The 27,213-nt window shown below is 44.8% G+C and overlaps 1 protein-coding gene across 1 annotated transcript; it reads right to left on the bottom strand.

The window, feature by feature from the left end:
* Nucleotides 1-1,029: 1,029 nt before the first annotated feature.
* Nucleotides 1,030-26,464, bottom strand: RIPK1 (receptor interacting serine/threonine kinase 1). The gene is made up of 12 exons (XM_033154473.1): nt 26,050-26,464; nt 21,552-21,754; nt 16,183-16,336; nt 15,052-15,189; nt 13,771-13,999; nt 13,486-13,635; nt 10,947-11,023; nt 9,275-9,365; nt 6,650-7,264; nt 4,826-4,894; nt 3,237-3,383; nt 1,030-1,537 (listed from the first exon to the last, which is right to left on the bottom strand). Exons 2-12 carry the CDS (start codon nt 21,701-21,703, stop codon nt 1,242-1,244), a joined length of 2,118 nt encoding a protein of 705 aa, XP_033010364.1. The 5' UTR covers nt 21,704-21,754; nt 26,050-26,464; the 3' UTR covers nt 1,030-1,241.
* Between the last annotated feature and the right edge of the window lie 749 nt (nt 26,465-27,213).

Raw genomic sequence — 27,213 nt, 5'->3', positions numbered from 1 at the left:
GATCTGAACTGGAAGGCTTTGCCATGATTTTGACAAAATACGAATTTGTTATTCATGTATTGCACATATCTAGGAGCCCTGGACAGTTAAGTCCAGTCAAAAGCGACTGGGGTTGCGGTGCTCATCTCACTTTTAGGCTGAGGGAGCCGGTGTTTGTCCACAGACAGCTTTCCAGGTCATGTGGCCAGCATGACTAAACCGCTTCTGGTGCAACGGAACACCGTGAAGGAAAACCAGAGTGCACGGAAATGCCATTTACCTTCCCGTCACAGCGGTACCTATTTATCTACTAGCACTGGTGTGCTTTCAAACTGCTAGGTTGGCAGGAGCTGGGACAGAGCAACGGGAACTCACCCCATTGCGGGGATTCAAACCACCAACCTTCTAATCGGCAAGCCCAAGAGGCTCAGTGGTTAGACCACAGCGCCACCCATGTCCCTGGTACATATGTATGGTGTGGTGAGTCTGACATCCATAAAACTGGGCTGTTCATAGTGCGCTGACTAATCTCCATGCTGGCAGCTGTTAGTACCAGAGACTGAATGGGACTAGTCCAATCCAAAACAACACAGTTCAAAACAGTAGCCATAACATTGAGCTACAATGATTAGCCACACTTAGTCTGAAATCCTGTGCACAGTTCCTTAGGATCAAATCCTATGTATAGGATTGAGGAGCAGATCTGTGGCTGAAGGAGCATCTCAACCCCCATTTTTCAGGTCCAGCGCTGAGGTCCTTCTGGCGGTTCCCTCACTGTGAGAAGTGAGACTACAGGGAACCAGGCAGAGGGCCTTCTTGGCAGTGGCACCCACCCTGTGGTACGCCCTCCTATCAGATGTCAAGGAGATTATCTGCTTTGTAACAAACAAAACTTTAATAAAAATTAATTTAAAAAAGAAGTGCAACGGCAGTGGTATTGCTAGAAAGTGCAGTTTTCCCTCAGTCTTCCTTGCTTGGTTCTTACTATATGCTAATAGTGAATGACTCAAGATTGATATATGCTTTCCGTTTTTGCATCTGATAATATTTTATTATTTACAGTAAAGCTAGAGGAGCAGTCTTGCGTCCATTTATATTGGGTTTTATTTAATTAAAAATATACAAATACATTCATTTGACGGCAAATTCTATACAGGCAGCACCAGAGTATTCATAATGGCAATCAAGATACTGTAAAGCAAAATGTCCGTACTTTTCCCTGTAGGGAGCTCTGCAAAGTAGTTTATGCTGGTTTATGGCTCTCATTTGTTACTCATTTCTGACTCCTGCTTTATTTTGGCAAGGAGATCTATCCTCTGGCTAGCAAAGAGAGCTCTGGCCAGCTTTCCCACCGTCGCTCCTTTGCTCCCTTCCTTCATCAGCCACCTCTGAAACATTTGATAAACTTTTTCCTTTAACCCATCCCGCTCGTAGTCGTGGTCAATTTCCTCCAGGTCAGGGTCGCTGAAGCCCAGCTGCCGCGCAGTGGGTTTCCACTTCTTTCCCATATTTTCTCTCACGAAGTTCAGTTGCACTTCTGAAACGAGAGCAGTGTTCTCTGGTGGCGACAAAAGGGAAATGTTTCTTTAGTGCCTTGGTGACGGAACACCGTTTCTTTTGTTCTCGGAGACAATAGGAAGATCCTGACAAACTCCCATCTTGCATGAGAAACATGGGTGCGAGGGGGCAGGCAGGTCAATGCTGCTACTAACAGTGAATGCAGGGCTCTGAGTGCATGTCAATATATAAATATATATAAGGTAAAGGACCCCTGGGCAGTTAAGTCCAGTCAAAGGTGACTATGGGGTTGCAGCACTCATCTCGCTTTCAGGCCGAGGGAGCTGGCATTTGTCCACAGACAGCTTTCCAGGTCATGTGGCCAGCATGAATAAACTGGCGCAATGGAACACTGTGACGGAAACCAGAGTGCCAGGTAACGCCATTTACCTTCCCGCTGCAGTGGTGCCTATTTATCTACTCGTGCTGGAATGCTTTTGTACTGCTAGGTTGAGAGGAGCTGGGACAGAGCAATGTAGTCGTGGGGATTCGAACTTCCGACCTTCCGATCAGAAAGCCCAAGAGACTCAGTGGTTCAGACCACAGTGCCACCCACTTCCCTATGCCAATATATTCATCATGGAACCTCCATTTGAGGGTGAATTCTGAGCCAGCCAGAATTGTCCGAAAATGCCACAAGACTGCATTGCTACATGATTTGCTACACTTTAGAAAACAACAACAACAACTGGGGGAAATAATTTTTTCCTACTGAAGTGGGACACTTATTTATGAAAGCGTGGGATGGGGGAGAGAGAAGGAAAGGAAGAGAAGCTTTAGCATGCTGCAACAATAGCATCACAGCCTAAGAGGTAGCTACTTGCCACCAGTGGCATTAAGTGATACAAACTATAAGACCAGAATCTTCAGGGTCAGAATCCGAAATCGGACTGCAAAGTCCGTGTTTTGTGGATATCACTAGCACCTCTGTTTCTACAGATTAATATAGTACTGATAGTACTACTACTAGTAGTATTAATAATAGTACTATCAGTACTACAGTGGTACCTCCGGTTATGAACTTAATTTGTTCTGGAGGTCCGTTCGTAACCGGAAACCACTTGTGACATGAGGTGCACTTTCACTAATGGTGCCTCCTACTGCTGCTGCGCTGCCGGAGTGCAACTTCCACTTGCATCCCGGGGGAAAGGTCGCAACAAGGGGCATCTACTTCCTGGTTAGTGGAGAACGTAACCTGAAGCATTCATAAGGGGGATGGTACATAACATGAGATATCACTGTACTATTACTACTACTAATTTATTTCTAATACCCCAGCCACTCTGGGTGGCTTCCAACAAAATACAGAGGAAAGAAACGGGGGGGGGGGAGACAACATCAAACATTAAAAACTTCCCGAAACAGGGCTCCCTTCAGATTTCTATGAAAAGTCATATAGTTGTTTAACTGTTTGATATCGGAAAGGAGAGCGTTCCACAGGGCAGGCATCATTATAGAGAAGGCTCTCTGCCTGGTTCCTTGTAAGCTCACTTCTTGCAGGGAGGGAACTGCCAGAAGGCACTCGGATCTGGACCTCAGTGTCCGGGCTGGACGTATCTTTCCTTGGTAGATGTTTTCAGTTCTATTCAATCCTACCGGTAACTACATATCCTGAACAGAGTTTCAAAGGCAAAATGTATGGCTTTGAAACCAAGTACTATTTCATTAAGGAAGAAAAAAGTTTTAACTTCAGTACTTACCAAACAGTTTCTGGTAATCTGCAGGATTATAATGAGTATTTTCTGGCATTTTGTGTATTTGTTGAGGCTTTTGTTTAATGGTTAGGACGTTGTGAGAGCCTATCTGAATTGCACTACTATTATATATATTGTAGCTTGCAGGTTCTCCTGTATGTAAGATAATTTTTAAAAAACACCCATTTAATAAAGCAAGTATAAAACTATACACAAACAAAATGAGCATAGGGACAGTGCAGGGGGATAAATGACTGACCCGTGTGTTCACACATGTTAATTTAAAGAAGGAAATAGTAAAATGGCAAAAATGCATTATTTGAATGCTGCACTTATATGTTGGTTAGTTTCACTTCAATGAAGGAATGGTTCCTGCTCTTAGAATTTATGTTACCGTACAAGGGCATATTTACACAACCAGGTTTATTTCTCAGGTTGGTGACTGGTATAGTTAATCATGGAATTACAGAATTGTAGAGTTGGAAGGGACCCTGAGGATCATCTAGCCCAACCCCCTGCAATGCAGGAATATGCAGCTGTCCCATACGGAAATCGAATCTGTGACCTTGCCATTATCAGCACCATGCTCTAACCAACTGAGCAAGCCAGACTGCTCCAATAGTTCTTTGATAGGAGTTAAAATCATAGCAAACCTTTGAAAGCTTGTGTCAGTCAGATCAGTAGGACGAGACAACAAACTCCCCAAAGAGAAAACATGTTGGCTCTTCTATATCAGGCACGTCTAACTCCCAAGAGACTGCGATCTACTCCCAGTTTAAACAAACTGGCAGTGATCTACCCAGAGTTGTTGAGCATTTTTTCGGAGGAGAAGCCAGAGTTGTTGAGTTGGGGGGGGGGGATCTACCCTGTCGATCACGGTCGACCGGTTGGAAATCGTTCTATATCAACAGTGTTTCAAAAACGTTGCGAGAATTAAGTCTTTTGAATCAAATAGATAATGCATTTTGAGACTTCATTCAGTGAATATGACTGTATCTTGTTGAGATCAAAACAAAACAAAATAAAAAAATCCTTCCAGTAGCACCTTAGAGACCAACTAAGTTTGTTTTTGGTATGAGCTTTCGTGTGCATGCACACTTCTTCAGATCAAGCAAGCAGTTGTTCCTGGAGCTCCAAAACTCTGTCTTTTTTCATTTTGAAAGGGACCAGCACCACAAAAGGGAATCTCAAACTCTCTCCTCGTGGAAGGAGCAGATTGCAGGGGCCAGTTCTGCAACCTAACATAGTCTATGCTGTTTGCACCTTGGGCCCCTCCAAAAATCCAACTAGTGTGCCTAATAAACCCTGGGAAAGCGGGGTTAAATCCTACAAATTTGGCTGCTGGGAATAGGCACACTCAGCCAAGGCAGAATTGGATCCCACCCACCCTGGTCGATCAGCTCATTTCACGTGTGACACCAGCTGATGGACAGGTGGATATGATTGGAGGGAAATGGCCATGTAGGAGCTTCCCTACTTCTGCTTTAGAGCTACCAAATGGTATTATAGCCCTAAAGAGTCCAGACCGCTCATGCCACTCATGTTGAGATCATACTGCTCATGTCAAGAAATAACTACAGGGAGTTTTTTTTTACCTGAATTCTGTTTGTGTATAGGCGTATGGGCGAAGTTCGTCTTCATAAAAGAGGTCGATTCCTCTGGATCTAAACAGGTATGCAAATTGTGTCAAAAATGCACCACTGCTCTTGAAACATTAAACTCTTGACAGTGCAAAAACCTACGCAGACAAAAATCTACCCAGGTGCAAAAGAGCTCCTGCATTCATTAATGTAGATGAGGGAATTTCAACAGGTAGACATTTCACAATACAAAGTGGTGGTCTTGGGAGAGCAGCAACTGCCAGAAGTGAGAGGTGAGGACATCAAGCCCTAGTACTTTTCAGAAGACCACACTGACGTCCGACAGAATGAAGCCCTCCCAGATGCAGGTAGGTAGCCGTGTTGGTCTGCCATAGTCGGGGGGGGGGGAATTCCTTCCAGTAGCACCTTAGAGACCAACTAAGTTTGTTGTTGGTATGAATACCAAGAACAAACTTAGTTGGTCTCCAAGGTGCTACTGGAAGGAATTTTTTATTATTATTTTCTTTCTCCTAGATAGACAGTCTAAGCTTCCAGTGCTGTACTTGTTGACTGTCACGGAGCCACATTTGCAGCCCACAATGCTGACGAGCCAGAGAACTTCCTGCAGAGTTGGGACCAACCAAGACCCACCTTCCCTGGAGCTCCTTGGGATGTGTGGACCCTGAGGGAAGACACCAGGCAAGGGAGGAAATAGGCCTGAGGATGTTTCGCACCACTTGTTAATAAACCGCCTGAGGCGCTTTGTCCAAAAGGTAGCATATAGATGCAATTGATCAATATAATTAAGTTAGCAATTTCTATTCAGCCCACAGCCAGTGAGTACAGAGTGATGTCCAACCAGCATTCCTAGTGCTCTTACACCAGAGGAGACATATGCCGACAAAGAGAGAAGCCAAGGGAGTTTTTGCCAATTCTCCCTCGAAACGCTTGCTTAAGTTTGTTTTATGGTTGTAACTCTATTATTATTTTTTTATAATTGTATATTTTATTGTTACAACCTACAGGATTATTGTTGAAGGGCAGGTAAGAGATCTAATCACAAACAAACAAATAAAACTGCTCCAGAACAGGTTTCCAAAGCACACTGGGGATTGCTGGGCAAAGGGGATTGGCAAAAACCTTCGCTCATCTTCTGAGGTGATTCCACCGGATCAAAAGCCCTTTTAGTACAATGGCACGAAAGGGCCACCACCCAGTTTTTAGGGTGCTGGAGTATCCCTTATGTATAGATGGATATTCCACCTTCCTCCAAAATGGAGCACAGCTTACAACATTGATAATGAAACATGACAGTCCTAAGAAAACAACACATATAAAATACAGCACAATGAACAGCACGGCTAATGCTCTATGTAGAAACTGCACCACAAACAGTATTTTGCGATTCAAATGCTTGGAGGAAAGTGATTCCATTCCACAAAGCCTCCCAGTCAGTGCTGCTCATTGGGCGACCTCAGACAAATATTCATTTCGGTCAACCTCAGAAGATTGTGAAATGAAATGGTACGGGAGTGGGGAGAACTGTTTGCCGCAAGCTCCTTGAAGGGAGGGCAGGATGAAAATTTAATAAAATAAATAAATAAATATAAATATGCATTGTAACCTTAAAGCTCACCAGATTTTGAATTGCTATTACATTTTAGCTGCCCAGGATTAGCAGGATGGGACGAAAGACTGGCACATAAAAAACGGGACAGCTTTTACTGTATTTTCTTTGTAGAAGGTAGTGAAGAAGAGCCATTTTATTGCTGGTGTTAGGCATGTGGGCTCTTTCTCCCCTGAAGGAACAAGAAGACGACCCTCAATCAGTTCACTTACCAGTTTCTGCACTGAAGCTTTTGCCAAAATAGTAAGGTCTGAATGGGTTAGGTTGACGATCCACACCAGATTCAGGTACAGGCGGTTTACTGAAGCTAAAGGGATTGGCTGATCCATAGAGATCTTCTGGGCTTAGAGATGCTCTGAGATTTGCAGATCCGGGCCCATAGTGCCTAACTGGATTCAGCAGGATATTATTTTCCCTTTCTGGAGTAGCTCTGATTGGCGATGGTTTCCACTGACGACTGTACGGGTCCACAGTGGTGTTGCTACGATGGGAGCCAGGCCCGACCTTTTCAGATCTCAGGTGCGACTCCTGCATCGGTCGGTCGGCAGGTGCCTTTGCATACGGGTCGTGAGACACCTTCCTCCTCCTCTCCTCCTCCAGCATTTCGGCGCTGTGCGGCACGGAGCGGCCTTCCGCCTTGTCCATCCTGCTGCCATGCACGTGGTAGTTCAGCTCGTCCTGCAGTTTCCGCTCCAAGGTCACCGGAGGATCCAAGGACGTTTCGCAGCTCTCCACAGGTTCGTTCACCAGGCAAGCCGCAAACATGGCTTCATCTACGGTGTTGCTGGCCACAGGACACTGAGAGCTATGCAGAGAGCCGGGCGGATCTGCAGGGCAGAAAGGGAGAGGCCTAAGAGGACTGGTCGTTTTGCAGAGATTTCACTGCAATGTTCTAGCGCAGGGGTCAGCAAACTTTTTCAGCAGGGGGCTAGTCCACTGTCCCTCAGACCTTGTGTGGGGCTGGACTAAATTTTGGATATATATATATTCAATGAATGAATTCCTATGCTCCACAAATAACCCAGAGATGCATTTTAAACAAAAGCACACATTCTACTCATGTAAAAACACACTGATTCCCGGACCGTCCGTGGGACGGATTGAGAAGGTGATAGGGCCAGATCCAGTCCCCAGGCCTTAGTTTGCCTACCCATGTTCTAGCACCTTGGTGAGACTCTACTGCTGTGAGATCAAGGCTGCATCCAGGGACAGGAAGCCTATGGGCCTCCAAATACTGTTGAACTACAATTCCCATCAGTCCAGTAGCATAGGGAGGGCCACAGCTTTCCCTGACCTATCCTACACTCTCACCTTCGATCCCAATGAAGTCAATGGGACTTACTTCTGAGCAGATTTGCACTGAATTGTGCTGTAAGCATGAAAAGCTCATTGGGTTGCTATGCTTTAATAAAACAAATATTGGTCGTCTTCCACAATAATTTGCCTTATACAGTCAGCCTAACTTGCTATCATCTGGGAGATGCCATAAACTGCAGTATTGCTGTACCACTGTGCTCGGGCACAAAGTTCTAGCATCGGCTGCCATTTTCCACGGCCCAGCAAACGAGAAGTGAAGGTATCATACTTCAAAATCACAACCAGAGAGGACCAGAAGGAAGCCTTCCAAAACCAGAAGATTATAGAAAGTGCTCTCACAAAACTCCCACTCAACACACATGGGGTGGGGGGTGGGGGTTAGAAGCCTAGAAGGACAAAGGAATACTAAATAACTCCCCCCCCCCATTTGGAAGAATTAAGTGTGTTCATACCACCACCCTGTTCTAGGGTTGAGCAGTATATCGATATATTGTCCATAATCATGATGTTGGTTTCATAATTTCAGAGCTGGCAATATATCGCAATCATGCTGTGTGTGTGTGCTCGCGTGCTATGCAAAAATCACGATGCAGGAAAAACCGTGAAGGCAGTTAATGCCTCTACATAGCTCCATCCTGACTTCAGACAATGTGATATATCAGCGTATTGCGATGTTGAAAACCAGATATCACCCAGCCATGGTCTATTCTGAATATTCAGAAGTTCAGGTTGAACAAGTAATCAGCATAAATAACTGCCAGAAAACCTTTTTTAAAAACCCACTTCCAATATTAACAGGTGCTACAAAAAGGAAGAGGCTGCTACTCTACCTCATGCTTTCTGGCAAGCTGAACCCCTCCAAAGTAAAACGGAGGTGTGGTCTTTGTTCTTATGCCAACCCAACAGGATGACCCAAAGGAGCCTTTGGTATTGATCCTCCCTGAGACCTGCTGGCAGGTTTCCTTTGAAGGCTGCTACACCTCAGGCTGTGCCTTACAGCCTAATACCCAAAGGTCAAGAGCCTTTTGGTAGCTGTAGACTCTGAATAGAGACGGCAAGAATAATGACTTTTGGAAGTGTGAATGGTTCTTGGCTTCTTGTTGTTGTGGAAATCCTGCTCAGCCCCTGCTGCTTCCACGCTATGGGATTTCACCAGGCCCTGTCTGTTTGTCTGTGTGGGCTTCCCCTGCCCCAAAAAGGGAAACAGATGGGGTGATGAATTCTCCACCCCAAACTGACTTCATCACTTCTGTGACGCTATCATAAAATATACACATACTCTAATTTGAGTCATAAACCAGAGCCCAGACAAAATCTCCAGCTCTGATATGATTTATTTACAAAGTAGAGACCGAAACTGTAGTCTGCACTGACCCTAATCAGCACTGAAATGGTGTACTTCAGCTTTGATTGTGTGCGTTTTTTTAATGGGTGTCCTTGTTATCATAAAGAAATGTGCAGCTGTTGCCCCAAATATGGAATGCAAAAGGATGAACTCTTTAACAACTGAAATGAATTACCCATCCGGCCATTGCTTGGTGGTTCCACTGTGGCATCCACTTGGAGAGACTGCATCCTTTTTATAAGCTCCGTTGGCTCAGGGTACGTTTCCTGTCGCAGAGAACAACAGCAACTAAAATACCTGATTGAATCACTGGAAGAACCTAGAACCTCTAGGGGAATGTTGCGTAGGGTGCCCATCAAGCAAAATCCTGATGGACTGTACGACTAAGGATGTCAGGAACCCTGTTGCACAGGGAAACTTACATGTCTAGAGGTTTACACATGTAGGCTTTTGCATTTCAGACACTCCAGTTAATGTGTGAATGGCAGAGAGAGACCAAGGGAGCAGCCCCACTATTACTTCTCTCCTAACACTAGAATTTGTGGATTCCCAATGAAGCCGAACATTGAAATAGCCATGGCAGATAAAGTAATTCTTCATGCAATCTATAGTTAAAGCATGGAACTCACTTCCACAGGAGGCAACGATGGCCACCAGTTTGGATGACTTTAAAAGAGGAGTAGACAGAGTCATGGAGGGCAAGGCTATAGCCATGATGACTATGCTCTGTCTCCACATCTGGAGACAGTAATGCTTCTGAATACCAGTTGCTGGAAACCACAGGAGAAGTGAGTGCTCTTGTGCTCAGGTCCTGCTTGAAGGTTTCTCACAGGCTGTCAGCGATTGGACTGAAGAGGAATGGTGGAGGCTACCCCCCATTCTCCTGAACCTTCCCGAGAAGAGGAGGACAGTATAGACTTACAACGGTGGTTTGCAGAAGGTCATGAGACAGAAGAAGGACAAAGCTGGGAGATAATGGAAGGAGAGGGAGGGGGAGCAGAAGAGTCACGACAGCTGGTTGACACATTATCATTAGAAAGCATTCCCGACCCCCCCCTTCTTCTAGAACAAGGAGGGCTGTTAAAGTGAGAGAACAGAAAGCGAATAGACAAAGGTCCTCACGCAGCCACCATATAAAGGGGTGGAGCTGCTGACGACTGAGAGTAAAAGGGGGGAGGAGATTACCAAAAGCAATGCCATTATCCTAGAGACAGCATCCTGCATCTCTCTCTGTGACTATTGAATAAAATACCATGGTAAGAGCTTCTTGTATTTTCATTACTAGCAGCCTGCCATGAAGCCCAACACAGGCATTTGGGCATTATTATTATTATTATTAGTACCCTGCGCATCTGACTGGGTTGCCACAGCCACTCTGGGTGGCTTCCAACAGATATAAAAAGATAATAAAACACCAAACCTTAAAAAATATTCCCTATACAGGACTGCCTTCATATGTCTTCTAAAAGTCGTATGGCTATTTATCTCCTTGACATCTGGTGGGAGGGTGCTCCACAGGGCAGGTACCACTGCTGAGAACAGGATTCTGGACCACTGGGCTGGTCCAGAAGGTTCTTCATATGATTTTGTATGCTTTTAGGGATAGAATTGGAAGGGACCGAGGAAGTCATTTAGTACACCCCTCTGCTTATTGCAGGATCTACAATGCAGATGCAGTGACAATCTCTGCTTCAATGCTTCCAGTGGACGAGATTGCTCACCTGTGTGACAGCTCTTACTTTTAGGAAATTTCTCCTACTTAATAGCTGGAATCTGCTCCCCTACAATTTCCACCAGTGATTCTCGCTCTTTTTCTTTTTTTCAGCCATAAATGTTTGACAACTTACCTTTAACTTTCTCAAGTCATCTTCAACATCCTTTTCATAGTTCTGCTGATAAAATGGCTTGTACGTCAAATTGATTTCTGTAGTAAAGGATTAGTCAATTAGTAAAAGAAAACCCCAAATGCGGTCTCAATGAAAAACAGATGAGACTGTTCTTATGCTGTTTTTATAAAGGCAAGTAAGAAGTGATATGGCAGTGGCAAAGCATGGCAGGAGGGCACAGGGGCGGTTGCCCCTGGCGCAAAATTACTAGGGGGCGCAAAATTTCAACACCCAGTGTTGCCTCAATAAAGCTGCACATTTCCGTCGCTGGGTTCCATTGAAAATGGCTTCTCTATGTGAAGCAGGAAGTGACCACTCCAGGCAAAGGAATGACTCTTCTTTTCTTATCTCTGTGGCTGTGATCTCCTGGGTGACACGAATGCTGTAAGGCAGTTGAATATGCATGCATACTCTGTCCGTTCCCCCCCCACATGGCCCCGGGCACTGGCAACCCCACGCTACGCCACTGTGACATGGCAGAAGTGTACAAAATTGTGTGTGACATGTAGAAGGAGATGGAGACAAGTTTTCCTCCCTCTCTCATTAACACTAGAACTTGTGGAAATCCAATGAAATTGAAGAACAGAAGATTCAGGACAGAGAAGGTTCTACTTCACACGGCACCTAGTTAAACCACGAAAGTCTCTCCCACAGAAGGCAGCAAAGGCCACCAACTTAGATGGCTGTAAAAGACGATTGGACAAATTAATGGAGGAGAGGGCAACTAACCATGATGGCTACATTCTCCCTCCACAGCCTGAGGCAGCATGCTTCTGAATACCAGTTGCTGGAAACCACAGGAGGGGAGAGTGCTATTGCGTTCAGGTACAGTTCCCAGGCTGATTTAACAAGCAATCCCCCTTTGCAGGGAACTCTGTGAATTCTAGCTCTGTGAGGGGAACACTGGTCTCTTAACAGCTCTTGGCACACTTAACATACTCTAGCTCTCATAATTCCTTCGGGAGAAGCCATGACTGCTTAAAGTGGTATCGTAGTGCTATAAATAATAATAATAATAATAATAATAATTATTATTATTATTATTACTACTACTACTACCTATTAGATTTTTTTATCATGGTGTGAATGTGGCCTCAGTCACCTGGCCCCCCTTTTGCAGTGCTAAGTGGTACAGCCCACATACCTCTGTTCTCCCCCCCCCCCAGTGATGCCTTAGCCCATTTGGGATTTCCAATTCCCCCTGGGGAAAGAGAGGCAGGTATCTGTTGAGAGCTAGCAAAGCGGTCTTCAATGAATCCCCTGTGCCTTTTTGAATACCTGGTTTAGGGCCTTAGAACCAAAGAATTCTGAGTGCAGGATTTATTTATTTTTACTCAGAACTGAATGGAGCTCTCAGACCGTCCACACAAAAATGGCTACCTCAAACATTTGTCATTTCAGCAGTATAGCTTGAGGTGAGGAGAAATTGATTTTGTTGCTGCTCTTGTTAAACCATCAAAGGTCTGAAATCCTTTCCAATTCACTGCAAATCACTCTGGTTTCCCATAGATCCAGATTGACATTCAGCCCATTCCTTTTCTACTCCCTATTTGTAGGGGGTTTCGCAGGGGTGACTATTGAAAAAAGGGTATCCTCTCGACATGCACTTGTGACATCACATGGGTCGGGAGGCCCAATGGGTCGGGAGGCCCAATGAGGCCCTCCTTCACTGTGGTGAGACCTGGTGGGGCGCTTTAAGATTGGGTGGGGCTCAGCCCTGTCCTCACATACTTCCCCATAGATTTGGCACCTATAAGGAGTGCAGTGTTACCTCTTTGCTGTTCCTCATCCCACTGCACCTGTAAAAAGGTTCAGTCATGTCTGACTCTGGGGTTGCGGCACTCATCTCACGTTAATGGCCAAGGGAGCCGGCGTACAGCTTCCAGGTCATGTGGCCTGCATGACAAAGCCGCTTCTGGCGAACCAGAGCAGCGCACAGAAGTGCCGTTTACCTTCCCGCCGGAGTGGTACCTATTTATCTACTTGCACTTTGACGTGCTTTCGAACTGCTAGGTGGGCAGGAGCTGGGACCGAGCAATGGGAGTTCACCCCACTGCGGGGATTCAAACTGCCAACCAGTGTGAGAGCCAGTGTGGTGTAGTGGTTAAGAGCGGTAGACTCGTAATCTGGGGAACCGGGTTCGTGTCTCCACTCCTCCACATGCAACTGCTGGGTGACCTTGGGCTAGTCACACTTCTTTGAAGTCTCTCAGCCCCACTCACCTCACAGAGTGTTTGTTGTGAGGGAGGAAGGGAAAGGAGAATGTTAGCCACTTTGAGACTCCTTCGGGTAGTGATAAAGCGGGATATCAAATCCAAACGCTTCTTCTTCTTCTTCTGATCAGCAAGCCCTAGGCTCTGTGGTTTAACCCACAGCACCACCCACCTGTAGACCCACCCAAAAACTAAACATCTGGAATATTCCGTATGACCTTAAGGCTGCCCTCCTCTTGTACTCAAATATTGCCGGACCCACTTCAGCAAAAATGCCCTCTCGCTACCTGCAAAAGTTGGCCGTTCCTCTGGCTCTTGACTCCAAGATTGTTTCATTAACGTAATGATCTCTCCTGGGCAACTTTCTTCAATGTCCTCTATGAGAGGCCTGTCCCCATTCATGATGCAGAAGTATATTTGCGTATCAGTCAGAGCATCTGGTGGGGGAGAGAGGAATTGAACGGGTTTAAATAATAATAATAATAATAATAATAATAATAATAATAATAATAATAATCGTATGCAGCTTTAAACACTCCAGCAAGCGGAGTTATTTGATCAGAAACACTCACTCTCATAGGGCTCTTTGTTAGCAAAGATGGCCCATAATACTATGCCAAAGCTGTACACGTCTGATTTTTCCACAGGCGTGGTGTTAACTGATGCCAAGTGTTCTGGGGCCATGTAAAAAAGGGTGCCGGCGTTGCTCTTCGAGCTGCGATTGATTTTCATCTTCCGGATGCTCTCCTCTTTAGTCAGCCTGCTCCAGCTTTTGAAGCGGGCCACACCGAGGTCCGCTATCTGCAGGAGAGGATGGAGAACCGTTACAACAGGAAGAGGTGGGAGCAGCAAGGTCCAACTGAGATCACACAAGCACACAGTCGATGAGACCCTCATGGGCCGTCTTCTCCAACTTCCTGCTTGGCGCAGGAAATCCAGAGCTAGAGCATTCTATATAGATGGACTATCTACCCTCTACTTAAAGGAAGGGAGAGCCCACCACCCCTCTAGGTCATGGGTTCCATGGTCACAGCTGCTCAAGAAGTTTGACTTAATGCTCAACCAAAATTTACCTGCCTGTATCTTAAGCCCACTGAATCAACCCCTGGAAGCAGCAGAGAACACACATTTGCCTACAATGTCCCCACATTCTCAGTCTTCTCTTTTCCAGGCTAAACATGCCCCAGTTCTTTCAAACCATTCCACATAGGACTTGTTTTTCTTAATGCTGACAGTCTTTTGTTGCCTTTCTCTAACCCCATTTCAGTTGAGGACAATTTGCAGTTGACATGCTTAGCGCGACAGCAAATGTTTCCCAAAGTACTTTGTTATTTAATCAAATATAGTGTTTTTAAGTTAACCGGGTCAAATGGAGTGCACCAATCTGAACATTCAGAAAAGCATGCGGTATAGCCTTTCCTGGCCTGCTATACCAGGAAGGGAATGCAAAACACTGGGAAACTGTGTATTTTCCTTCTCATCCACATGTGCATAGCGGGTAAAAGCCTGGTTAGCTTACTGCAACCGTCTAAACATAGTGGCTTCTGGAGCAGATTGCACCCACTTTACAAACCTTGGCTGCAGATCTTGGTTAAGGAGGAGAGAGCAGAACAACAATCCTGGGTTCAGAGAACATGCAAAGCCATACCTTGCCTTAGTTGCCACATTACACTGAACTATAAGGACCAGGAGAGAAGCAAAGTGGCTGCGATCTCCCTGGGATCCAGCACATTTGCAGTCACACAAAACCATGGTTTGCCCAAACAGGCAGGTTCTGCTATAAATCATGCCCACATCTGGTTTAGCCCTAAGATTGACATGTCTCCCATCCAGGAATTATGTGCTAATGGTACCTTAATATGAAAGTCCTCGTCTACAAGGATATTTTCTGGTTTTAGGTCCTTGTGAACTAAGCCCTGTTCAGTTAAGTAAAGCATTCCTTCAATGATCTCTAGGATGAAACACCCTTTCACGGACAAAGGAATAGAGGTCTGCAATAAAGCAAAAACAGCAGAATATTAGTATATACACTGAGTTATACCTGCCATGATCAAGATACTGCCTTTTAAAAAATGAAAAGCAGTGGTATTCAATTAAGTTTACTCATAGTAAACATATCAAAATTAATGAACTTAGCCATGCTCATTAATTTCAGTGGGTATACTCGGGGTTAAACATAACTGAATACCACCCCAAATCTTTAAAAAGAGCACTGACTTATTCAGTCCTCTGTTGAACGAACATCCATCAGGAATAGATATCAAGCCTTACGAATCATGGTTGCTAAAGGAGTTTGAATATAAACCATGCCCAACTAGTGCTCCTTCCAATTATCTTTGCTTTTTGAAGAAGCAAAAAGGATCCTCACAGAGGCTAGACCCAGCAGATTTGGAGATACACATTTTAGAAAATAAGGACAGAATCTGTCTGCTGGTGAGAAATATTAACAGATAGCCAACTACCCATCATCATGACGGGCAGATTCTACATGGCAACAGGGATTGGTATCCATGGGAAGGTGCCAAGACCGCATCACTAACCCACTGCCAAACAGAAGCTCAAACATATTATATAAGCATATATTATATTACTATCTGGCCCAAACCTTCCCAATACTTTGGAAATCTGGATCTTGGGAGCAATTATCTATGCAAGACTGCTCCATTTACAGCGCAAATTATGAACAGGAGGTTCGCTGGTGCAGAAATCATGATCTCCCCATACAGAGCAAACACTCACATTTATGAGTTGCAGAGCCCAGTGCTAGTGTGTTCCTAACATTCACTATTAGCATGTCTTAGACCTGATCCAGGTCCAAACCAATGATGAAAACATTTTCACTGAAAGGGACAAAAAAAAGTTGTTGATAGAAACAAACCCAAGATGACCGACAACGTTTGAATACAATTTTCCGAGGTTGTGGTATAATCTCAAAAATTACCGCTTGGCTTCTTCCCAGTGTATCAATCATAATCTCTACTCACTGCCTTTAGTACGGACATCAGGTTTCCTTTGCGTACGTATTCCATCACCAGGGAGTAGTTGCCATCTTCCAAAATGATGCCCAGTAGCTTCACCACACGGTCATGGTTTAGTCTGAGCATAATCTTGCCTTCTTCGAGAAGGGATGTGTTACATCTGGGGGGTGGGGGAGAGAAATAGGTACCATTGGATTACCAATGTCCATGACTGCCAAGAAGGGAATAGAGCTATAGACTAAAGATCCCAGTAAGACATTCCAAGGTGACAGGCAGAAATGTCAACTTCTTCACCTGAACTCTCCAAAATGATGAGCCAAACCTGCATAGCTCAAGCTGCAGCATAATCTCCGAATGAAATGGCAACTGCCTTGCTGGGTGAAATCCTGCCTTGTTTCTGAGTGGTGATGAGTTAGCATTGTTATTACCAATTATTCATTTGATCATTTGCACAGCACTCTGGCTGGGAACTGCAGGCTAGTGCTTCCCAAATTTGTAACAGTGGGATAACACATTTTAAAAATGCGAATTAAAATTAAAAACACACAGGTGGTTTTCTTATAGTGTGTGCAAGGTGACAGAATTACAGGTAGATCTACTAAAAAGCCACATCAGGAGTGGCCGAATGATCTAATGACACATAATCCAGTCAGGCCTGGCATCAACAAGTAGCATGCATTGGCAACTTCCAGGACCCACACTGATAACAACAACAACAACAACAACAACAACAATTTATTATTTGTACCCTGCCCATCTGGCTGGGCTTCCCCAGCCACTCTGGGCGGCTCCTGGCCTGGGCCCCCTTTTTAACCCCCCACTAGCATTTGTGTTGGGCAGTTGGGTCTGCTGAAGACACCATTTTAATTTCCCACAATGCCCCATCAATGGGTTGCCCTAAGGCATTGTGGGAAATGGCAGCCTCCCCCACACCCAGCTGCCCATTGTGCTGCTGCAGCCACCATCCGATAAGGAACATTGCTATAGCAAGGAGCCCTACAGAGAATGATTTCTTTTTTTTAAAATAAGAATTTATTGGATTTTTCAAAATCAAATTAAACAAAATACAAAAACACACAATACACACACTACACAAAAACACACCAACAAAAAACACAATTATTTAACCATCCTTCTCTTCTTTAAAATCCTAGGGCTGGGACTTCCTCACATCCTCTCTTATGCATTCATTTCTAATCTCCCTTAGTAACTTTGTAACATTGTAAAATCTTATTTCTTACATCTAATCTTAGTCTTACAGTTATAACCAACATATCTTAAATCATACAACATGTTCTTATCAAATAAAATATCGTATTCCAAATCTTAACTTCTTATATCCTTTCTTCATTTAACTTAGTAAAGCTGATTCAAGTTACTTGGAAAAACTGTTTTACTGATCTACTCAAGGAAATAGTTAGAGAGAACTTTATTCCAGAGATCTCATCTGATGAAGAAGAGGCACAAGTACAGGGACAGGAGAGGCTTCTTGGACATGAGAGGTCGGATGCCGGTAATCGGGACAGTGTAGTGAGCTTCTGGGGTGGCAGCTCAGAGGCTTTGGAACAACAATTCTGGGAAATGCAACATGAACTGGAGAGTAGAGAAAAGTTACTTTGTGACAATGTCTCTGCAATCATGTTTCAAGGAAATGCGACATTCTGGAGGAAGAAGGAAATTGCAACATTCTGGAAGAAGAAGAACCTGGACTGGGATAATGTTGGGGGGGGGGAGCCTGGTGGGAGATGGGAATGGGAAGAGGGAGGATGGTGAGGAGGGGGGTGGGGTAATAGGGCGTGTCATTTAAGGACGGAAAATTTTATTTTGTGAATTTGCTCAATGAGGGGGTCTAAAAATATGTAATTGCACATGAGGAATCCAAATCTGCAATTATTTTTATGATTGGTTGATGTTTAGCTTGGTAAATTGAGATTTGTTTGAAATACACTAAAAAAAGCCAAAAACTCGCATTTTGAAGCAAAGTTAAAGTTTTTAATCATTTTATACAAGCAAAATATAAAGAAATTTTATTTCCAGCTGTAACAACATATCATCACTTTATCTTATAACGTCCTATTATAGTTAAAAAAAAGAATAACATTAATTGGAATTAATAACAAGTTTCATCAAGTACTGTATTGATTCATTTCTTGACAAAACCAGACGACCTGCTTCTTGGCCTCTCTGCAGCCTCCATGACTTGTTTCACACATCTTTCAATCCCTTGACCATGACAAGGCCACTGAGGAACTTGCATAGGCTTGTCAATAAATTCCTTTATTTCTGTCAAGGTCATTTTGCATGTTAATGGAGGTTCATAAACTCCATCAAACCAGTCTATCAACTCCAATAAGTTTGAAGCAGAGGTGTTTATAGAAGGTGTCTTCCTTGGACATACTGAAAGGTCTCCAAATATATCATCATTGCCACCTCTCAAATCGATGATCTTTTGAATTCCAGCTCTCCTTTCTTCCTTATTATTTGAGCACAGCAATGTCTGAATTAACATTTCACTAAATGCATACCACGCTGAACGCTTAACAGTCGGCAAAACAGCATTTACTACAGCCTTGTTTTGCAGTCTAAGCTGTTGCAATTGAAACAACAAATGACATGGGCCTTCTATCCACAAATGTTTTACTTTTATATTGAACCAACACAGATAGTACACACCAACAATGTATTCTACAATCAGCCTTAAATTATTGAGGTTTTTGCCTTTTAGGCCATGTTTGGAAACTCACAAGCGACAAAGTCTGTTTGCTGTTGTAAGCCACCTTACAATGAATTTGAATTTCAAATTCATTAGACAATGAATTTGAATTTCTTCAAATTCATTGTCTAATGATGACATCAATTTCTCCTGTGCTCTCTTTACTTTATTGTGGTCAACAACAAGTTTCGTATTCTCTTCAGTGATCAAGCCAATATCAATAAATGCAGCGGTGGTAATTGCAGCTGTGGCACGAAGACCAACACCGTATCTGATGCACTGCATAGCAACATTAGGAATATCTAATGTATTGTACTGTTTCTCTCCATTAGAAGTTGAAGGAGCTGCTAAATCATAATTTGATTCACCTCCATCTTCTGTATCAGATTCTTTTTCATTTCCAACCCCGGAGGAACTTTCTTCATGTGATGGAAGTGAAGAAGTCTGCAAACATTCCTTTTTCTATTCAGCATCAGCAAGTCTTGTTCTCTCAACTTCTCCTCGCTTTTGCTTCTTTATCAGTCTGTTATGTTCTGGAAAATCTGGCAAACCAATTTGGTGTGGTCCAATAGAACCAATATTGTTTCTCTGGCCTTTAATGAAAGCAAGTTCTTTCACTGGGATCTTCTTGTCTTTAGAGCATGTGCAATTAATGTGAGCTTCTTTTGTGCAATCTGTAGCACAGCCGAATTCAGAGCACATAATGATTTCACATTTGCAATTGAGAATGTCAAAGAGCTTGTCAAGTTTTGAAGCAAAGGCTTCTTTAATATCTAACTTGCCCCTTCCAAGAGATATGTTTTCTGCTTGCTCTCAACTTTCTTGAATCTTTGCTAATACTGTAACTCTTGAATTCACAACAGGGAAAACAAAAGAACAGTTTGCTCGTTCCCATTTTTCAAGTACTTTAGGCTATAAGTCTTTTGCAACACTGGCAGCTGGATAGTTTCTCATATCCTCACTTACTTTGTTCTCTCGGCAACAGTCCATATCTTAACATGTCTCACAAAGTTGGTAATTCAGAAGGCAACATGTCTCTTCCACTTCCAATAAGGTTGCTCATATGTGTGAATGTTCCCTGCCTTGTTCTCTTCTTTGTAGTCATAGTGAAGCAGTTATCACTGGTTGTACAAAGCAAAAAAGAAATCGCATACCATTGTATAATATTAGAATCATAGAATCCTAGAGTTGGAAGAGACCACAAGGGCCATCCAGTCCAACCCTCTGCCAAGCAGGAAACACCATCAAAGCATTCCTGACAGATGGCTGTCAAGCCTCCGCTTAAAGACCTCCAAAGAAGGAGACTCCACCACACTCCTTGGCAGCAAATTGCACTGTCGAACAGCTCTTACTGTCTGGAAGTTCTTCCTAATATTTAGGTGGAATCTTCTTTCTTGTAGTTTGAATCCATTGCCCCGTGTCCGCTTCTCTGGAGCAGCAGAAAACAACCTTTCTCCCTCCTCTATATGACATCCTTTGATATATTTGTACATTGCTGTCATATCACCCCTTAAACTTCTCTTCTCCAGGCTAAACATACCCAGTATTAATAATACAGATAACTACATATTAATAATTAATAATATTGATATTAATATTAATAATACAGATAACTACAATACATATATAACAGAACTACAATATCTTGTAATCAATTTTAGGCACTTATCAACATCTGTTTTCATGAAAATTTGGGAATAACATATACGTTTAAATGACAGAAAAATTTAAAAAAATTAAAAAGTAGGAACTTTTCACATAGATATTTACCAAGCAAGACCTAAATATTTACAAGTAACCAAAATATATTTCAAATTACCTAATCATACCACAACTTTTTAACACCCCTCAAATCAGGATTTTTAAAGATGAAAAATTCAACACGCCCTAGTGGGGTAATGGGAATTAAGAGGTATATTACAAATGCTGACCACAGTACTCTGATATCAGAGGGGAAAACGGATTTTGAGAATGGAAGAAGTACCTAGGTTTATGGTAAAATGTGTTGATTGTTACAGAGAATGATTTCATAGAATCATAGAATGCAAGCTGGATAGCTCAGCTGGTTAGAGCTGGTAACACCGAGGTTGCAGGTTCGATCCCCATAAGGGGATTGGACTAGATGATCCCCAGGGTCCCTTCCAACTCTATGATTCTATGAACCAAGGATCATCTTGTCCAACCCCTTGCAATGCGGGAATCTTTTGCCCAATTGGGGGGGGGGCTTGAACCCACGACCCTGAGATTAACAGTCTCATGCTCTATCGACTGAGCTATGGCTCTGTTCTGTCGAGTTTCCACTCAGATCTGGAGCAGAGGCGCCATCAGCCATGGAGGCTAACTAGGAGGCAGCCTCCTCTGTGATGATCTGAGCCCAAAGGAACCTTTAATTGTTGAAGCTGGGAAATAAGAGTGGGAGATGGCCATTGCTTTTGTGAGCTGCATGTGGACTTCCCACGGGCATCTGACTGGTGATGATGGTCATCTGGTTTGATCCAGCCGGACTCTTCTTCTGTTCTCACTGCACAGATCTCTGGGTAAGCAAAACCCTGGGAAAGTTGAGGGAGGAGCCTATCCAGTCAGAAACTGGCAGGAGCTCAGTGGTAGGCAGCTCTAGACTGCTCTCTCTTGCCTGCAAAGGATCTCCCTCTGACCAACTTACTCTGTGCGCTGAGGCCCTGTGTACACCGTTTTCAACACCACAAGCCCATGCCTCTTGTGGTAACACAACGAGACCATTCCAAATCCGCCGGCGTCCAGCTGCTCTTTTTGCAAAAAGTCCTCCGAATTCATCTGAATGTCATCCAAGGACATGTTTGCGGCTCACGGGGCGCTCCAGCAATTCGTAGAGAGAAATTCCAGGGCCTGCAATGTGAAAACAGAAGAGAAGGCATTGTGTGTGGTCTGTCTTTCCACTGCCACAGGACACGATGGCCAAAAGGCCACGAAGAAAGCTGTGCAGACCCATCAAAGACCTAAGGATGGCATGAAGGTGACAGTAAGAGTGAAATCCTATGCACGTTCAGTCAAAAATCAATCCCAGAGTGTTCAATGTGGCTTACTCTCAGGTAAGTCTGCACAGGTAACAACAGGGGTCAGCAAACTTTTTCAGCAGGGGGCCGTTCCACTGTGGGGGGCCAGACTATATTTTATTTGGGGGGGGGGAAATGAATGAATTCCTATGCCCCACAAATAACCCAGAGATGCATTTTAAATAAAAGCACACATTCTACTCATGTAAAAAACACACTGATTCCCGTACCATCCACAGGCTGGATTTAGAAGGCAATTGGGCTGGATCCGGCCCCTGGGCCTTAGTTTGCCTACTCATGGACTAGATGATCCTCAAGGTCCCTTCCAGCTGTATGATTCTATGATTCTTGCACAACAGACCTGCTTCCCCCAAAATGTAGGACTTTCTGTGACAGGGAAATGCACTGGAAAATGTGAGATAACATTTGTGTTGATGCCGTGTCACCTAACCTTCCCATAAACAAGGCGGAATGTGAATACTCGTTGAATAGCCAATGTCATCTAATCTCCCTATAGGGACGCGGTTGGCACTGTGGTCTAAACACCAAGCAGGCCCCACAGATAACCCAGAGATGCATTTTAAATAAAGGGACACATTCTACTCATTTCAGCTGAATGCTACTTAGGGAAGTAGGAGGGTTTGGGGTTTCATGGGTCTAGTTTTAATTCCCATTTTTTTCTCTGGCTGCTTAGCTGTTTTAATGTATTACTGTTTAATTTTTTTCTTTTAGGGCTGCCATATATCTGGGATTCGACCATCAGAAATAGTGTCTGGGCAGAATGTCCAGGGAAACCTGGGCGTACGGCAACCTATGTTGGAAGTGTAGATTTTAGGGGTGAATTTTCTTAAAAATAGCTCTGAAACGACTTCTTCTTTTTGTGGAGATTTTCCAAACAAACAAACAAACAAACCAACTCAGCAACTTTTGTGTCTGGATTTTAACTTTTTGAAATATGGCAACTCTACTTTTAATTTGCAGTATTTTTTTTGCTGCTTTTTGGCTCACAGGGTATGCATGTTCTTTACCCTGTTGGGTTGGGGGAAAGCTCATATTTTCCCAACCCAACAGGATAGCTCAGTCAGTAGAGCATGAGACTCTTAATCTCAGGGTTGCGGGTTTGAGCCCCACGTTGTGCAAAAAGATTCCTGCATTGCAGGGGGTTGGACTAGATGACCCTCGTGGTACCTTCCAACCCTACAATTCTATGATTCCCTGGCCAGTCAGGGCTGAATGGACCAGTGGTCTTGCTACATGTAAGGCAGATTCTTATGTTTCTCAACTATTGTTGCAAAGCCCTTTGGGGGCATATAGGCAAAAAGTCAATGGGATTTACTCCGGGGCAATAATGTACAGCACTGTAGCCTGAGCAATAGAAGTAGTAGCAACAATAGTTGAGAAACATAAAGAATCTGCCTTATATGGGTCACCAGCTTGGTACCCATTGGGCCTTCCCTGGCACCTGCAAGCTCACCTCCCTGCTACTGAAATCAGGCTTGGGGGAAAAGAATTCTGTTATAGCAAATAGAACAGAAGGAGACGTCATGGTCCTGGACTCAGATTCCTCATCAGGGGGATAGGGGAGAAGAACGGAAAGGAGATGCAGGACCAGCATGCCTCTCAAAAGAGAGACTGTGTTGCATAGTGGTTAGAGCATTGGGCTAGGACCTGGGCGACGAGGATTCAAATCCCTGCTCAGCCATGAAACTCACTGGGTGACCCTGGGCTGGTCAAGTCTCAACTTAACCTACCTCACGGAATTGGCTGCGAGGGTAAAATGGGAAGGAAGAGAATCATATCTGCCACCTTGCACTCAGTGTTAGAAATCAGCCAGGCACTTGGACTGGCGCATGTACAATTGAACCCACCTACATCTGACCTAACGTTTAACACATGCAAAAACAGGACTGCTAAATACAGGATACCCAGCCCCTCAGTGGGATCCATCCACACAATGGTAAAGTGATTTAAAGGCAGATCCCAGGCAGAGATGCCTAGGTTCAGACATCACCTTGCCGACAAAGGTCCTTATAGCTAAAGCTATGGTTTTCCCAGTAGTAATGTACGGAAGTGAGAGCTGGACCATCAAGAAGGCTGATCGCCGAAGAATGGATGCTTTTGAATTATGGTGCTGGAGGAGACTCTTGAGAGTCCCATGGACTGCAAGAAGATCAAACCTATCCATTCTCAAGGAAATCGGCCCTGAGTGCTCACTAGAAGGACAGATCCTGAAGTTGAGGCTCCAGTACTTTGGCCACCTCATGAGAAAAGAAGACTCCCTGGAAAAGACCCTGATGTTGGGAAAGATGGAGGGCACAAGGAGAAGGGGACGACAGAGGATGAGATGGTTGGACAGTGTTCTCGAAGCTACTAACATGAGTTTGGCCAGACTGCGAGAGGCAGTGAAGAATAGGCGTGCCTGGCGTGCTCTGGTCCATGGGGTCACGAAGAGTCGGACACGACTGAACAACAACAACATCACACCTCTTTCACCCTTTTGTTAAGCAAACAGGAACAGGACGACCAAGGATGGGCAAGGTGAAAAATAGGCAGGAAATTCTGGGATTATGGAAATTGTAGGAATCAATCAGTTCACAGCCTCCTCCTCCCCTATCCACTGACATGCCTTGGTAAAACAAAGGTTAAAAAACTAGATTCAAAGGCAGCTTTCTCCCGATTGAAGTGCAGAGTGTTTGAGGACCGGGACAAACCAAAATGCTTGTTTACAAATGCTTGTTTACTACCAACCTTACTGTGTGCTTGTGAAACATGGACCACTTATAAACACCATCTCCAACTCCTTGAAAGATTCCATCAACAGTGTCTTGAAAAAAAAAGTACATATCACCTGGGAAGACAGGTGAACTAATGCCAATGTACTGGAATAAGCAAAGATAATCAGTGTAGAAGCATTGATTCTTCAACATCAACTTCGTTGGACTGGTCATATTGTGTGGATGCCTGGTTATTGTCTTCCAAAGCAACTACAGTCATACCTCACGTTGCGTTCGCTGTGGGTTGCTTTGCTACGGGTTACGAACGCGCCAAACCCAGAAGTACCAGAATGGGTTACTTCTGGGTTTTGGTGCGCGCGAATACACAGAAGCACTAAATCGCTCTTTGTGCATGTGCAGAAGTGCCGAATTGCGCCGCGCACATGTGCAGATCGGTGCTTCAGGTTGTGCTCTTTTCATGTTGCGAACGGGCCTCCGGAACGGATCCCGTTCACAACCAGAGGTACCACTGTACTCTATTCCAAACTTTAAAATGGTAAGTGTAATGCTGGTGGTCAACAAAAGAGGTTCAAAGACTCTCTCAAGGCAAATCCAAAAAAATGTAGTACAAACATGGACAACTGGGAAACACTGGCCTGTGAGTGTGCCAATTGAAGAACAGCCTTTACCAAAGGTGTCATGGGTTTTGAAGATGCTCAAACTCAGGATGAAAGGGGGAAATGTGCTAAGAGGAAGACAGGCTTGGCAAACCATCACCATGATCAACTCTCATCCAGAAACCAATGTCCCCACTGTGGAAGGACGTGTGAATCCAGAATTGGCCTCCACAGTCACTTACGGACTCACTGTTAAAACCGTTGTTTATGAAAGACAACCTTGCTCGGCTAGGAGTGCTCGCCAAAGAAGAAAGATGTTATCAAGTGCAGCAAAATACGAGTTTGGAGGGGCTAAGTGGCTTTCATCTCCCTCATGCCCAAACCCCTCTCCAACTCCACATCCGCAAAAGCAGAGCGAGATTGCGGCCGGTTAAAACTTTTGAGCAAAACCCAATAAGGCACCCAGCTGCACTCCTAGCCACACAATAAGCAAAGGGAAGCGCATGGTTTAGGATCCGGATGGTGACTAATAATGGGAGGGAAGAGTTCCTATCACCATCGGTCACCCCGCCCTCATTCAGCGAGCCGCCTCTTGAAACCATGGACTTCAGCAGGGGGAAGGATTTGCTGAAACCCTCCAGATGAAGTTTGCGCGCGCGCGAGCTCGCTCACAGAGGCACAAACTTAGTTTCATTTTCCGGCAAGCCTCCCCTTCCCCCTCTCGCTTCCCTCGAGCGCAACGGGAAGCAAGCGGCCGTAGGCTGTTCCCCACAAGTTCGATCCTAAGGAAAACCTACCCGGGCGAGTCTTTCTCTCTGCAGGGATGCCGAGGGGGAAACCTGGAAGCAGCCAGCCCGAGCTAGTGGGGGCCGGGGCACCACCTCCTCGGCTCCAAAAAGATCGACGGGAAGGGACCAGATTCCTCTCCACCGTCTCCTCTCCCCGAGCAGCAGGAGAGATCCCCAGATGGTGTACGCTGCGCCCCACGGGGAGCGATCCCCTCGATTTCTTCTCTTTCCTTTTTCGCCCTCCTGCTCCCGAAAGGGGCCACCCACTGCCCGGAGCGCGCCCGGCGCTTTTCTTCCTCTTTCGCCGAACTTTGCCGGGGCGGAGTCAGGCGGTGTTAAAAGCGCACGCAAGCTCTTCCCAACCTATGATCCAGGCTTCTCTTCTCCGGAGGGGGAAGGCGTGGCGAGCAGCGAGGCTTTCGGATCTCCCCTCGGGGCGGGATCGGCGGGCGAGATCTCCGAAGAGAGAAATGGGTGGTGTCGAGAGCTCCCGAAAGGGAGAGGAGGAACACGAAGGAAGGTAAGAGAACAAGGGCTTCCTTCAGCTGTGAGCAGCTGAATATAGTGCTGCTTCTCACTTGCTGGATGCCACAGGAGGGGAGAGATGCTCTTGTGTTCAGATTCTGCTCCCTGGTTTCCCACAGGCAGCACTGTGAGAACAGGATACAGTACTGGACTGTTTGGGTCTGTTTGGGCAGAAAGGGACGCCAGGCTTAAGCCAACACCTTCAGTAGTAGTAGTAGTAGTAGTAGTAGTAGTAGCCCTGCTCCAGAATGGAGTTTGGATCGGGTGTACTTCAAGTTTCCTTGAATTTGCACCAGCATCTAGGGTAGAGAATTGCCTTGCCGAATAGTGTTTGTGAATTGTTGTTTAGTCGTGACCCCATGGACCAGAGCACGCCAGGCACTCCTGTCTTCCACTGCCTCCCGCAGTTTGGTCAAACTCATGTTGGTAGATTCGAAAACACTGTCCAACCATCTCGTCCCCTGTCGTCCCCTTCTCCTTGTGCCCTCCATCTTTCCCAACATCAGGGGCTTTTCCAGGGAGTCTTCTCTTCTCATGAGAGCCTCAGCTTCAGGATCTGTCCTTCCAGTGAGCACTCAGGACTGATTTCCTTCAGAATGGATAGGTTTGATCTTCTTGCAGTCCATGGGACTCTCAAGAGTCTCCTCC

This window comes from Lacerta agilis, chromosome 7, assembly GCF_009819535.1.
Source record: "Lacerta agilis isolate rLacAgi1 chromosome 7, rLacAgi1.pri, whole genome shotgun sequence".
Taxonomy (NCBI): Eukaryota; Metazoa; Chordata; class Lepidosauria; order Squamata; family Lacertidae; genus Lacerta; species Lacerta agilis.
Note: the sequence above shows the minus strand (reverse complement) of the source record. Positions and strands in the feature narration are given on the sequence as shown.